Genomic DNA, 15,258 nt, shown 5'->3' with positions numbered 1-15,258 from the left:
CAGGATGGGGGCGTCCCCCTCCTGCCTGCAGCCCACTGGCCCTTCTACCCACCCTCTGGGGTCTCACCGAGTCTCCAGGGTGCACCAGCCGCAGTAGGCATCTGCTGCGCCCACGCAGTCCTCACAGGTGGAATGCACATCACACGTGGCGACTTTCACCCGGGCCATCTGGAGGCAGAGCCAGGGCCAGCTCAGTGGGGCCGCTGGCCCCTCCCTTGGCATGCAGAAGCTGAGGGTCGGTGCTAAAATGGGTGGGGGCAGGGGAGGCTTCCCTGGAGAGGTGATGGCTGAGCTGGGAGGTGAGGTGTGAGTCACAGTTAGCAGGCAAAGGTGGGAAGAGGAGAAGCTGCCCCTGGCAGGGTGGCACCATGTGCAAAGGCAAGGTGGGCAAGAGAGCTGAGCCTGTCTGCGGCCACTAGGCTGGGCTGCAGCCTTACCTGGTGAGACGTCATCAGATAGAGGTAGCCAGGGTCTGCAGGGTCAAACTGCATGATGTGGTGCACAGGTTCCCCATAGGCCACTGTCACCACCCGCCGGCTCACCACCTGCATACTCTCGTTCAGGTTGATCTGTGGGGGCGGGGGAATGGCCATCAGAGGGTGCCAGGAGCAGTGGGAGGACTTGGCCCAGGTTTGGCATCTCAGCCTCCCCTGCTCACTCAGGTCCTCCAGAATGGGGAGGAAAAAACAGATGTAGGGCAGGGGGGAATGGGGGGAGGCGGTGGTTCCAGTCTCCATGATTTTGCCTCTGCTGTGTTCCCACCAGGCACTTCCTTCCTGCCCTTCTCCCAGCACATGCCATCATGTAAGTAGGGATGGGCTTTATAGTTCACAAACCATCCTCTGGGAGGCTGCTGGGCAACACGGCTAAGAGCAGGGACTTGGGTTCAAATTTTGCTTGGACATTTATAAGCTGTGTGACGTTGTACAAGCCACTTCCCCTCTCTGAGCCTATTTCCTGAGCTAATAGAGCTAACAGTGGTACCTTCTCTGCAGAGCTGTGGTGAGGATTAAATGGGAAGATACAGGCAAAGCACTGATAGGACCAGCAGCTTCTCCCAGGCCATGGTTCTCATTCCTCCCATTTCACAGATGAGAAAGCTGAGGCCCAGAGAGGCCTCAGGACTTGGCAAGGGTCACACAGCGAAGAAGCATCAGGGTCGGGATTTGAGCCCAGGCCTGACTTACCCCAGAGTCCCAGGCTGAGGTTAATGGAGAGGGGGCAGGGATCAGGTTGGCCAAGGTCCAGGGAGGAAGAAGACCAAGGCCAGCTGGGGCCTAGAGACATCTCTGGCTGAGGGCCCCTCTGCATGTCCTCCTGGGACTGACAATGCTGATCAGAGTGCCATCAAACTCTGCCCTTTCTGAGTGGGCCCCACTAGTTCCCAACATGCCAGCTGGTCAAGGCCCAGCCAGGCACCAAGCTGGGAATCTCGATGTGGTGCCAGTGGTCTGGACTACTCCCCAGGCCAGCTGCCAGCCACCCTCCCCAGGGCCTCCTGCCACACAGCCCTCCCCACAGGGCTGTAGATCACTAGTAGCTCCCTCCTGAGTATGGAATAAACTTGTTCATGTGTTCAAGGCCCTGGTGATCCAATTCCACCTCACCCCTCTGGCCTCATCTCCCCCAACACAAACCCGCTCACATGTTCCCACCTCCAGCCCCACCCCTTCTGCCAATGTGAAAATAAGGCTCTGCTTCTTAACACTTATCCTCCTAATGCTTCTTCCAGAAAAGCTATCCGGTGCCCTTGCCACCACGTGGAATCCCACAGGCTGCTTCTGACCCTGAGACATCTCGCCCAGGTGGCTCTTTTGGAGTTTGCTGTGGGCCTGTCCTGGGCTGCCTGGCCAGGCTCAGCCCACTGCCCCTCTCCCTGCCCAGGGCATCCAGCAGGCACTCAGTCCATTTCCACCCTTCACTCATTACTGAGTACCTGCTGGGCCCAGACGCTGGGCTGGATGTCAGGACTGATATCCTGAGAGGGGAGAGTTGTAGCAGGCTGGCACCACGCAGCACAGGGTGAGAGGAGGCGGCCCTGGTGTGAGCTCTGGGTCAGCTGGCCCTGTACTCAACCCCAGCTCCCACTGGGTGACTTTGGGTCACTTATCTCCCCTCTCAGAGCTTCTATTTCCTCATCTATGAAATGAGCCCAGTGGCTATGGCTCCCTCACCAAGTGTGAGATGCCCGTGATATGCCCATCAAGGCAATGGGTAAACAGTAGTGCCTAATGACTGCCGCTTCACAGGGCTGGGACTCCTAGGACCCAAGGAAAGCTCCTTGCTTTCCACGGGCAGACAAGCCATCCTGGTAGACTCTGACCCATGACCAAGGAGGAAACTGAAGCTTAGAGGGGAGAAGCAGCCATCCCAGGCCACATAGACTAAGATACCACTGACCTCTGCCTCTACCATCTGAGGACTCTTGACAGGGGTTCAAGGCTTAAGCAGACCCACCCTGTGCCCACCCCCTGCTCCCATGCCTGGTATTGCCCCCTACAAGCGCCTGGGGCTGGGAGTGGCTGAGGCTGACCCCTAACCCTGCCCGCCTGTCTGTGGCGTCTGCCAGCAGCTGAAGAGAATTGGATTAGCCATCTGAGTCAATGAGGCCAGAGCCTGGTGCCCCTGTGGAGCTGTGCCAGGCAGCTGGCTCTCCCCAGTAGGAGGGTGAAGGTGGTTGGGTGGGGGCAGGTCCAGGGCCTTACCTGAGCCATACAGGCCCCACTATGCCCATCCTTCCCAATAGTGGAGACGCTCGATTCTACATATTCCTCCTCAGCTTCGGAGATCTCAGGCTGGGGACCGGGGTAATGATTACCTCAGGGAAACCAGTTACCTTGTTGGGGGGTCTTCAGAAGGTAGCCAGGCGGGGTTAGGAGGACATGGGGATAAGATCTCCCACTTACCCTATCGAAGCCCCACAATAGTCTCAAGAGGCAGGGGCTTACAGCCTTTATCAAATGGGGAAACCAAGGCCCAGAGTAAGAAAGAAAGTTGTCCATGGTCACACAGCCAGCTAGAGGCAGAGCCTGGAGACTTGAACTCAGATCTACCCAGCCTCAAAGCCCCAGCCCTGGAGACCCCACAAGAAGGGCCCTGTCCCAGCCCTGGATTCCCTCCTCTATACAATGAGCCCCTACTACCATGAGCAATAATGGAAAACACAGACTTGAAAAGGCTTTGTAAACTGTAAAGTGCCAGGCAGACAGGAGAAATGGAGGATAATGTGGGGCCTGGGAGAGGCCGTGTGTACAGACTGCCTGGAGCTGGGCCCTCCTTGGCCCCCAACCCTGGTACCTCCCCCTCATCCCTACCTTGAGGAGACGCCCGCTGACTGTTCCCAGGAAGACCACCGTGTAGTTGTTGACACTGGCCACGGCGACAGCCGTGAGGCCAGGTGCACGGAACACAGGTGTGGCCTTCAGGGGCTTCAGGACTGACAGGGGGTGCTGCAGGTGGGCAGCTCCACAGTCCAGCTGCTCCGGCTGTAGCTGGAAGGGAAACAACAGGTCAGACCTTGGCTCCAGAACCTTCTTTGGCTCCCTGTGTACGGCCAGCTGATGTCTCTGGCCTCAGCATCTGAGCTTTAAAGTCTTGTTCCTACTTTATATCCTCAGCCTGGACTGAGGCCCAAACACAAGCAGGAACCGTGTTCCTGGGTCCAGCCTGCGCCCTGACCGAGGCTTGGGCTGTGGAGCTGCCCAAAGGAACTAATATTTAAGGGTGCTTTTGGGGGCCAGTGGCGCAATGGTTAAGTGCTTGGCTGCTAACTGAAAGGTTGGCAGTTTGAACCCACCAGTGCTCCGCGGAAGAAAAGACCTGGCGATTTGTTCCTGTAAAGATTTTAGCCTAGGGACCCTATTAGCAGTTCTACTCTGTCCTATAGTGTCACTATGAGTTGGAATCAACTCGACCACACACAACAACAACAGCTGGCCAGGCAGGGCTGGCAAAGGGACCAGGTCGGGTTTGCATCTTCAAGAAGCCAGGTAGGTCGAGCCACTCTCATGCCCTTGGAGCTGTCCTCTGTCTAGCTGGCCAAAGCCACATCAGACCATGCGAGGCCACTGTCTGCCTCAACTTACTTCCTGATGCCCACAGAGGTCTCCCTCCTGCCTCAGTTGTGTTTTTCTGTAGCCCTGGACAGCTGTGTCTCCACAGCAGCCTGGTGTGCCCTCCTCCCAGACCCTGCTGCAGGGACCCCTGCTCTGACACCAGCAGCTCACCCAACTGCAGGCTGAGGCCTGCCCCAAGCTGAGGCCCTTCCCTCCTTCACAAGCACACATCCCCACATTACATCTGCCCACATTACAGATGGGCAAATTGAGGCTGAGAGAAAGGGCTTGCTGAGGGCCACCCATGGAGTGGAGAGAGGCAGGATGGAGGCCAGGTATGTCCAAATGCACAGCCTCACCATCCACACCCAGCATGCCCCTGCCCCTCAAAGGGCAAATGAGCCCCACTTCATGGGAGCCCGCATGGACCCTCAGTCCCTGGCAGCTCCCTTGACTTTCTCCTGCCTCCCCCTACCTTTCCCTGGTCTTATTAGTCCTTTCAAAGGTTCCTATGCAATCTGTACAAAAAAATGTAAAACAGGTAAAAGCCAGACTCCAGAAAGTGCCTTGGAAAAGATCATTGTGCAGGTCCACAGACTTGGACACAGAATGGCTTATAAGTGTGAAAAGGGGACTCAACCTCAGCACCCAACAGGGGACTGAGCACACACACTCAGCACATCAGCCAGGAGAGCGACCCCACCCACCCCTTAGTGACATGCAGAGCAGGTCTCCTCCTGCTTAAAACCTTTCAGTGGCTTCCCTGACACTCAGAATAAATCCTAAATCCTCCCACCAGGGCCCCCATGACCTTCTCTCCTCCCGCCCTCACCCCTATTGCAGCACTCTGGCCTCATCTCTGTTACTCGCACATGACAAGCTGGGTCCTGCCCCAGGGCCTTTGCCCTTGCTGTGCCCTCTGCCTGGAATGCCCTTCCCCAGATTGTCATATAATTGGCTCCTTCCTGTCCTTCAGCATCGGAAACCCTGGTAGTGTAGTGGTTAAGTGCCACAGCTGCTAACCAAGAGGTTGGCAGTTCAAGTCCACCAGGCGCTCCTTGGAAACTCTATGGGGCAGTTCTACTCTCTCCTATAGGGTCGCTATGAGTGGGAATCGACTTGACGACAGTGGGTTTGGTTTTTGGTTTGTCCTTCAGCTTTAGGCCTAGCCTACCTGACTTCATCCTGTGTGTGCTGAGGTGGGGGGCAGCCCTGGAAGATGGGCACTAACCCATCTCCCCAGCTGCCTCTCACTGGCAGCTGCAGGAAGGAGGTGGGGCAGCCCCCAGCTGTGGGCAGGGGTGTGGATGCTTGCCTGAGGCTGCTGCGAGGGAAGCAGTGGACGTTTTTTCTCAGGGTTACATAACTTTCCCTTGCTGAATATGGATTACTTGTGTCATTAAAAAATAAGTTGTTTTAAAATTAAGATTGCAAACCATGCCCCAGGGACAGGATTTTCTCCCAGAGCTCTGGGATAGCCAGATCTTGGAAGGGGTGGCAAGGAAAGGGAAGACCCAGATGACACCCTTGAGGTGTTCTGCGCTGGGCCCTGGGGGGTGGGGGGCTCCGTCCAGCCAGAGTGGGGGTCCTGAGAAAAGCGGACCAGGTGCCCAGCACAGGGTGATTTGTGGGCCAGGATAGGCGGGGAGCACTGGGAACCGAGCTCTCGCCCACCCGCCCTGACATTCACAAGCCATTAATTCTGCACCGAAGGAATTTTCTAAAAAGCCTCTCCCCCAACTTTTTTTTTCTTATCCTAAAAATAAAATTAAAAAAAATTTTTAAAGGAGAAGTGAGCTGTTGGCTGCTCCAAACGATCTGTGCTCTGAGGGGAAGCTGATTCTCCAACTGCCAGGGAAGCGCAATTGGGCTAGTTCAGAAACGGAAGCTGGGACCAGCGTCCACCAGGCAGGCGGGAAGTGCTGTCTGTGCTGGGGGCGGGGCTGCAGGCCCGGGAATGGGGACTGTGGGCTTGGAGACCAGGCAGCCGTCCTGCTGAGCGTGGCCTCAGCCGAACTTGGTCTCCAGGGGCCGTTAGCTCCACCGGCCCAAAATACCACCCTGACCTTATCACACTGCCTGCAATCCCACCACTAGCACCGCCCTCCTTCAAGTCTCATTTAGCGTCGAGCTTTCAAAACACAAATCCCCCTGAGAGCAGGGGGAGGGCAGCATTATCATAGCAGCCCCCTCTGGCCCCTGTCTTGCCCCTCCAGTCCACAAGGGTCACTTTTCTAAGCACAAAGCTGGTTATTCCCTCCCTAACGTAAACGCTCCCCTGGCTCCTGACTGTCCTCAGCATGAAGTCCCGGCTCCCCAGCCTGGCATTCCAGCCCCTTCCCGATCTGGCTCTTGCCAGCTGCTTAGGACTCAAATCTTGCCTCTTTCCTCCGCCCCACCCTCTGCTCTGTCCACATCAATTTCTGCAGTTCCTCAAACGTGGCCACATCCCCCCCACCCCATCACCCCCCTCCCCCCGGCCCGGGAACTCCAGAACCTTCATAAATGTTGTTCCCTCAATAGCCAATACCCTTCCCACACCTCTGAGTCATTCATACTTCCCCAGGCACTTCAGTTCTCCTTGTCATGAGCCAGGCTGTTCCCTCTTCCAGGCGTGCCCAAGCAGCAAATTTCTAGCCATTCTTCAAGATGTTGCTCAAAATTTCCCCTCCTCTGTGAGGGCGCTGAGCTGGCAACCACTGTCACATTATCTTTCACAGGTGAGCTTCTCCAGGGCAGAGACTGTGCTGTGTGGTATTTACTAAAGACAGGAAACTAATTTTGACTAACGTGTGAATGACTGTATTCAAACGCTTCCTCTCCAAGTAGCGAGACTGAGAGCAACACAGCCACACTGAGGCACTACAGGACCAGTGCCTACTGTGTGTGGCAGCTACTCAGGCCTAGACAACATCTGGCTGCTAGTTTTGATTCTTCTAAGAACCTCAGTTTATCCCTCTCTAAAATGGGATGACCAGTGGTGGATGGCCTCTGCTCTTTTCTGAGAGCAGGCTGCTGAGGCAGGATACCCCCTCCTCCTCCAGCTGGTGGCCTCCCGGGGCCACAGCTCAGCTCTGCCCACTCTCCCATTAAAACTCTGAGGTATTGATTTCACTACCAACTGTAACTGTGTTGCCTTTCTCTCCCCAGAGAGCCACTTGGAGCAAGAGCTTAGACAGCCGGTTTCTCAAGCCTAACATCCTGCCCACAGACCCCACCAAACCTCAGTCCCACCACACGTGGCACACTGAGGCTGACAGGGCATAAATGGTGGGCACCTGGCAGGTTGCAGGCCACAGTGGTTCCGCCCAGGTACAGACCACACCGGCTGTCAGAGCTCTGTGCTTGGAAGTGTAGGCACCTTCCTGCTTGAAGTTTTTGATTGTTATTGAGCGGTGACCCCGGGAAAGGCAAGTTTTCCTGCCACAGAGCTGAAAGCACACACGCGCGCGCGCGCACACACACACGTTTTCGGTATTACACGGCAGACTGCCGGGCAGCCTGCGCTCATGGCACCCTGGCTGGGGGCTGGAGTGCTTGGAGCACACCCCCAGCCCCCACCACCTCCCGAAGCTGAGCCTGCTCCAATTCACCCTCCACAGTAGCCAAAGGAAGCTTTCAAAACTGCAAAGCGCTATGTGCCCTGTGGGATCCTGGCCTGGATCCTGGAAGAGAAAGAGGACGTTTGTGAAATCAAGTCTGGGGTTCGGTTCACAGTAATGTAGCAATGTTGGTTTCTTAGTTTTGACAAATGTACGATGGTAATATGTAAGACATTAACAACTGGGGGAACTGGGTGAAGGGAAAACTCTCTGTACTATCTTTGATACTTTCCTGTAAATCTAAAATTATTCCAAAATTAAAATTTTATTTAAAAAAAAAAAAAAAAACTGCAAAGTAGGTGTGTCCCCTCCACAGCACAACATCCTTTGATGGCTCCTCAGTGCCCTCAACATAAATCCAACTTTACTCCTGGGCCCTCAAGGCCCTGCTTGATCTGGTCGTGCCCCTCTGTGGCTACCTGCACTCACGCCTTTGTCTTGTCTGCTCCTTTTGCCTCAGCTTGGACAGCACAGCCTCCTGGGCTCTCCTGAGTGGAGCAATTTTGCATTTGTTCATCAATTGCCCACTGAAGCCCAATGTGTGTCCCTTCTCAGGACCAGGACCTGAGTGAATGCAAGCCCTGTTTCCATCAGGCTAGGAGCTCCCCGAGAGTAGGACTGGGCAGAGGCCCAAAAACAGTGACCAGAGAGAGGGAGCAAGGAGGGACCAGGCAAGGTACCTAATGGTGGTCTGACAGGCATATGATAAAAAGACAGGCATATGATAGGACACCTCAAATGCCAGGCCTAAAAAAAGGTGGCACAGTGGTTAAGCACTCGGCTACTAACCAAAAGGTCAGCAGTTCAAATCTACCAGCCATTCCTTGGAAACGCTGTGGGGCAGCTCTACTCTGTCTTACAGAGTCACTATGAGTCGGAATTGACTTGACAGCAATGGGTTTGGTTTACCATTTAAGATACATCTATTGGTCCCATCCTGTCCAGAGCAAAGGAGAATGAAGAAAACCAAAGACACAAGGGAACAATCAGACCAAAGGACTAATGGACCACATGAGCCTGAGCCTAGAAGAACTAGATGGTGCCCAACTACCACCACCGGCCACTCTGACAGGGATCACAATAGAGGGTCCTGGACAGAGCAGGAGGAAAATGTAGAACAAAATTCAAATTCACAAAAAAGACCAGACTTACTGGTTTGACAGAGACTGGGGGAACCCCCAAGACTATGGCCCTCAGACACCCTGCTTACTCAGAATTGAAGCCACTCCTAAAGTTCACCTTCCTGTCAAATATTAGTTAGGCCTATACAACAAACAATAACACCTGTGAGGAATGTGCTCCTTAGATCAATCAAATATACAAGACCAAATGGGCAACACTGGCCCAAAAGCAAAGATGAGAAGGCAGGAAGGGGCAGAAAACCCAGAGGAATGGAAACAGGGAAACTAGGGTGGAAAGGGGAAGAGTGCTGACACATTGTGGGGATTGAAATCAATGTCATGAAACAATTTGCGTATAAATTTTTGAATACGAAACTAATTTGTTCTGCAAACTTTCACCTAAAGCATAATAAAAAAAATTTTAAAAAAGAACCACTAAACCCTGTTGGACTGTTGCTTCCGGCAAAGCTCATCCCTCCTGAAATACCATTTACTCCTCACCACCCTTCTCCCCTTCTACAGATGTTTGGAGTTGGCATGTGGTCAGGTCAGGAACTGAAGCCACACCTGCTGCTCTGGGAACACTGTGGGTATGGGGTCCACCGAGCTGACACCTCCACTGAGGGTAGGCTGGTACCTAGAAGGAGCCATGGGCCTGTGTGTGCTGGCCCTGGGAGAAGGAAGGACAGACTGGATTCTGGGGGCCTCTAGCAACAGCCCCCATACCAGGGAGGAAGCTGCCTGCTGCTGAGAAAGGAAATAGCAGCACCTCCCAGCCGGAGACCAAGATGCTCGCTTCCTGGAGAGGCTAGGGATGGCCAAGTGGGCCAGAGAACAACAGTCAGGAGGTCTGGCCCTGAGCCAAAGAGTAAAAGTAACAGAGGGGAGTGCTTTGGGGAAGCTGAGGCACCGAGGCTTCCCCAGGACGCACAGTGCAGCAATTCCCTGTCTGATCCCAGGCTGCCTGCACCAGGCAAGATGAATAGACAAATGGCAATGGACACAGAGGCTGAGGATGGCCCTTCAGAGTTTCAGGGAGGCCTGCCTCAGTTTTCCCTCTGGAGGAAGTGGATCCCTGCAGCCCCAGGGCACTGAGGTCACCTAGGCCAGTTGGGCACCATCTGGAAGGATTGTGTGAACCACCTGGTCAGGCCACCCTGAGTGAAACCACAGGGTTGGGCCTGAGACGATCGCCCACCTGTAACTGGCACATCTCCAGGCTGTGCTGGCCAAGCTGGGCACAGACTGAAGGGCCAGGCCCCAGCCTCAGGGCCAGAGACCTGGCTGAATCAAGGACCTACAGTATGCAGGCACCATGCACAGCATAACGTTATAGTCACCCAGGGGTGCACACACCCTTGTTATGTAACTACTTTATAGATGTAGAAATCAAGGCTCCTGACATGCTGTCCCCCATGGATTGAATTGTGTCCCCACAAATTATGTGTCAACTTGAATAGGCCATGATTCCCAGTACTGTGTGATTGTCCTCCATTTTGTGTTGTAATGCAACACCATTCCTCTTCAAGTTGTCATTCCCAGTATAGCAGACTATGATTGTCTGATTCAAAACGGCCAATACCAGTCCATTTCAGCTCACTAACGCCTAGGATATCGATGTTTATGCATTCCATTTCATTTTTGACCATTTCTATTTTTCCTACATTCATAATTCTTATATTCCAGGTTCTGATTATTAATGGATGTTTGTAGCTGTTTCTTCTCATTTTAGTTGTGCCACATCAGCAAATGAAGGTCCCAAAAGCTTTACTCCATGCATGTCACTAGGGTCAACTTTACTTTGAGGAGGCAGCTCTTCCCAGTCATCTTTTGAGTGCCTTCCAACCTGGGGGGCTCATCTTCCAGCACTATATCAGACAATGTTCCGCTGCTATTCATAAGGTTTTCACTGGCTAATGCTTTTCACAAGTAGACTGCCAGGTCCTTTTTCCTAGTGTGTCTTAGTCTGGAAGCTCAGCTGAAACCTGTCCTCCATGGGTGACCCTGCTGGTATCTGCATACCGGTGGCATAGCTTCCAGCATCACAGCAACACACAGTAGGACAAACTGACAGATGCATCAAAAAGAACGTTTCAAGATCTATCCTGAAGTACAACGCTGTCAATGATAGGATAATATCCATACGCCTATAAGGAAGACCAGTTAATATGACTGTTATTCAAATTTACACACCAACCACTAGGGCCAAAGATGAAGAAATAGAAGATTTTTATCAGCTGCTGCAGTCTGAAATTGACTGAACATGCAATCAAGATGGATTGATAATTACTGGAGATTGGAATGCAAAAGTTGGAAACAAAGAAGGATCAGTAATTGGAAAATATGGCCTTGGTGATAGAAACAATGCCAGAGATGGAATGATAGAATTTTGCAAGACCAATGACTTCTTCACTGCAAATACCTTCTTTCACCAACATAAATGACGACTATACACATGGACCTCGCCAGATGGAACACACAGAAATCAGATTGACTACATGTGTGGAAAGACGATGGAAAATCTCAATATCATCAGTCAGAATAAGGCCAGGGGCCGACTGTGGAACAGACTATTAATTGCTCATATGCAAGCTCAAGCTGAAACTGAAGAAAATCAGGGCAAGTCCATGACAGCCAAAGTATGACCTTGAATATATCCACCTGAATTTAGAGACCATCTCAAGAATAGTTTTGACGCATTGAACACTGGTGACTGAAGACCGGACGAGTTGTGGAATGACACCGAGGACATCATACATCAAGAAAGCAAGAGGTCATTGAAAAGACAGGAAAGAAAGAATAGACCAAGATAGATGTCAGAGGAGACTCTGAAACTTGTTCTCTAACTTTCAGCAGCTAAAGCAAAAGGAAGAATTGATGAAGTAAAAGAACTGAACAGAAAATTTTAAAGGGCAGCTCGAGAAGACAAAGTGAAGTATTATAATGACATCTGCAAAGAGCTGGAGATGGAAAACCAAAAGGGAAGAACACGCTCGGCGTTTCTCAAGCTGAAAGAACTGAAGAAAAAATTCAAGCCTTAACTTGCAATAGTGGAGGATCCTATGGCGAAAATATTAAACAATGCAGGAAGCGTCAAAAGAAGATGGAAGGAATACGCAGAGTCATTATACCCAAAAGAATTAGTCGATGTTCAACTATTTCAAGAGGTAGCATATGATCAGAAACCAATGGTACTGAAGGAAGAAGTCCAAGCTGCACTGAAGGCATTGGCGAAAAACAAGGCTCCAGGAATTGATGGAATATCAACCGAGATGCTTCAACAAACGGATGCAGCGCTGGAGGTGCTCACTCATCTATGCCAGGAAATATGGAAGACAGTTTCCTGGACAACTGACTGGAAGAGATCCATATTTATGCCTATTCCCAAGAAAGGTGATCCAACTGAATGTGGAAATTATAGAATAATATCATTAATGTCACACGCAAGCAAAATTTTGCTGAAGATCATTCAAAAATGGCTACAGCAGTATATCAACAGGGAACTGTCAGAAATTCAGGCTGGCTTCAGAAGAAGATGTGGAACCAGGGATATCATTGCTGATGTCAGATGGATCCTGGCTGAAAGAATACCAGAAGGGTGTTTACCTGTGTTTTATTGACTATGCAAAGACATTCGACTGTGTGGATCATAACAAATTATGGAAAACATTGCAAAGAATGGGAATTCCAGAATACTTAATTGTGCTCATGAGGAACCTTTACATAGATCAAGAGGCAGTTGTTCAGACAGAACAAGGGGATACTGATTGGTTTAAAGTCAGGAAAGGTGTGCGTCAGGGTTGTATTCTTTCACCATACCTATTCAATCTGTATGCTGAGCAAATAATCAGAGAACCTGGACTGTACAAAGAACAGGGAGGGCATCAGGATTGGAGGAAGACTCATTAACAACCTGCATTATGCAGATGACACAACCTTGCTTGCTGAAAGTGAAAAGGACTTGAAGCGCTTACTAATGAAGATCAAAGACCACAGCCTTCAGTATGGACTGCACCTCAACATAAAGAAAACAGAAATCCTCACAACTGAACCAGTGAGCAACATCATGATAAACAGAGAAAAGATTGATGTTGTGAAGGATTTCACTTTACGTGGATCCACAAGCAACAGCCATGGAAGCAGCAGTCAAGAAATCAAAAGACGCATTGCATTGGGTAAATCTGCTGCAAAGGACCCCTTTAAAGCGTTGAAGAGCAAAGATGTCACCTTGAAGACTAAGGTGCACCTGACCCAAGCCATGGTATTTTTAATCACATCATATGCATGTGAAAGCTGGACAATGAATAAGGAAGACGGAAGAAGAATTGACGCTTTTCAATTGTGGTGTGGGCGAAGAATATCGAATATACCATAGACTGCCAAAAGAACGAACAAATCTGTCTTGGAAGAAGTGTGGTCAGAATGCTCCTTAGAGGCAAGGATGGCGAGACTGCGTCTTACATACTTTGGACATATTGTCAGGAGGGATCAATCAGTCCCTGGAGAGGGACATCATGCTTGGCAGAGTACAGGGTCAGCGGAAAAGAGCAAGACCCTCAACAAGGCGGATTGACACAGTTGCTGCAACAATGAGTTCAAGCATAACAAGGATTGTAAGGATGGCGCAGGACCGGGCAGCGTTTCGTTCTGTTGTGCACAGGGTCACTATGAATCAGAACCGTCCCGACGGCACCTAAGAACAACATGTGTTGTAAATCCTGGAAACCCTGGTGGTGTAGTGGTTAAGAGCTACGTCTGCTAACCAAAAGGTCAGCAGTTCAAATACACCAGCCACGCCTTGGAAACTCTATGGGGCAGTTCTATTCTGTCCTAGAGGGTCACTATGAGTCAGAATCGACTCGACAGCAACAGGTTTGGTGTTGTTGTTGTAAATCCTAATCTCTTCCTGTGGTTAATGAGATAAGATTAGGTTATGTTAAAGAGGATTAGAGTGGGATGCAACACCCTTACTCAGGTCACAGTCTTGATCCAATATAAGGGGAGTTTCCCTGAGGCGTGGCCTGCATCAGCTTTTATCTTGCAGAAGAGAGAAGCAAGCAGAGAGAGAGGGACCTCCTACCACCAAGAAAGAAGATCCAGGAGCAGAGCGAATCCTTTGGACCTGGGGTCCCTAAGCTGAGAACCTCCTACACCCAGGGGAAGATTGATACCAAGACACGTGGAGATTTCCAAGGAATGCTGGGCCCACAGACGTTAAAAGGAGATAAGGACCTTTCCCCAGAGCTCACAAAGAGAAAGCCTTCCCCTAGAGCTGGGGCCCTGATTTAGACTTCCAGCCTCTTAAAGTGTGAGAGAATAAATTTCTGTTTTTTAAAGCCATCCACTTGTGTTATTTCTGTTATAGCAGCACTAGATAACTAAGACACACACCAAGTCACTTGGCTCTTAACTCACTGTGGTATGCCCATCTTCTCTGAGCCTCAGTCTTTTCATCTGTAAAACAGATACAATAACAACTGCCACCATATGGGGCCACTGGAAAGGACGCAGCCCACGGCAGCCCTCAATACTGAACTCTATTGGTACTCAGTAAATGTTCCTAGTTAGCTATGTGGGCCACCAGGCAGAGTTTCAGGGACTCCCAAAGACAGGGTAAGCCACGCAGCACGAGCCACCCCAGTGCTTCCCGCAGTCAAACATCTGAGGTTGGACCAGAAGTACCACCCTCACCCAGGACAGGGTGCTGGGAGCTGGGAATGAGGCCTGCTCTGCTCAGGGACCGCCTAGGAACCACTGCCACAGCCTCTGATTCAAGCAGCCATTGTTTTGTTAGCTGGATGCAGCCCCTAGACCCCAAGCTCCCCCTTTTCGAAGCTGTTTTTCATTCTGCCTGCTTGGCTGCTGCATTTTCAGCCCTCTTCCCAGGTCCCAAGGGAGCACAGAGTGGGATGGGCAGCCGTGATGCTTCCTCTGGCCCAAGTGAAAAGTCCTTCTCTCCTGCCTGCTCTAATAGAGGGGGCGGGGTGGCAGAGTGCTACATCTCCTGGTCCTCCCCATCCTGGAAGTTTCTGTCCCAGCTTCCTCCCCCGAAGGAGAGATTCCAGGCCTAGAGAAGCTGAGAGTGCAGCTGCCTCTAGAGGAAACATTACCCCTCCTGGGACTGGGGGACTTAGAGATGCAAACTCACACCCTCCTCCCAACCCCCTGAGGGGGGGAGCTGGCCTAGGTCCACCTGTCTGCCTGGCTGCAGGCTCTCTGAGGAGACCCCCTCAGCTGGGCCCTGAGGCATCCCACAACTGCTTGTGGGCACAGCTCAGAGTATAGGGCTGCCTTGAGACCCTCAGCAGACATTTCTGGGCTGGGTCCCATGTTAGGGACATGGAGGCAGCCATGGTGGTTTCTCTCTCTAGTTGCCCACACTCCAGCTCAGAGATCCAACCCCAGGTGGAGAAAGGACAGCTTTATAATAATAATATCAACAACAGAAACAATAAGCAGCTACCATTTCCTCTGTGCCCA

The 15,258-nt window shown here is 51.5% G+C and overlaps 1 protein-coding gene across 1 annotated transcript in view; it reads right to left on the bottom strand.

Annotated features, from left to right (window-relative positions):
• PLXND1 (plexin D1) overlaps window positions 1-15,258 on the bottom strand; it is a 63,873-nt gene that overhangs the window by 34,478 nt on the left and 14,137 nt on the right. The window contains exons 2-4 of the mRNA XM_064274851.1: window positions 3,315-3,491; window positions 438-569; window positions 68-168 (exon numbers count right to left, since the gene is read on the bottom strand). Of these exons, the coding sequence (XP_064130921.1) occupies window positions 68-168; window positions 438-569; window positions 3,315-3,491 (410 nt within the window). The remainder of the gene's footprint in view (window positions 1-67; window positions 169-437; window positions 570-3,314; window positions 3,492-15,258) is intronic.

This window comes from Loxodonta africana, chromosome 22 (genome assembly GCF_030014295.1).
Source record: "Loxodonta africana isolate mLoxAfr1 chromosome 22, mLoxAfr1.hap2, whole genome shotgun sequence".
Taxonomy (NCBI): domain Eukaryota; kingdom Metazoa; phylum Chordata; class Mammalia; order Proboscidea; family Elephantidae; genus Loxodonta; species Loxodonta africana.
The sequence above is the reverse complement of the archived record's forward strand: the minus strand, read 5'-3'. Positions and strand labels throughout refer to the sequence as shown.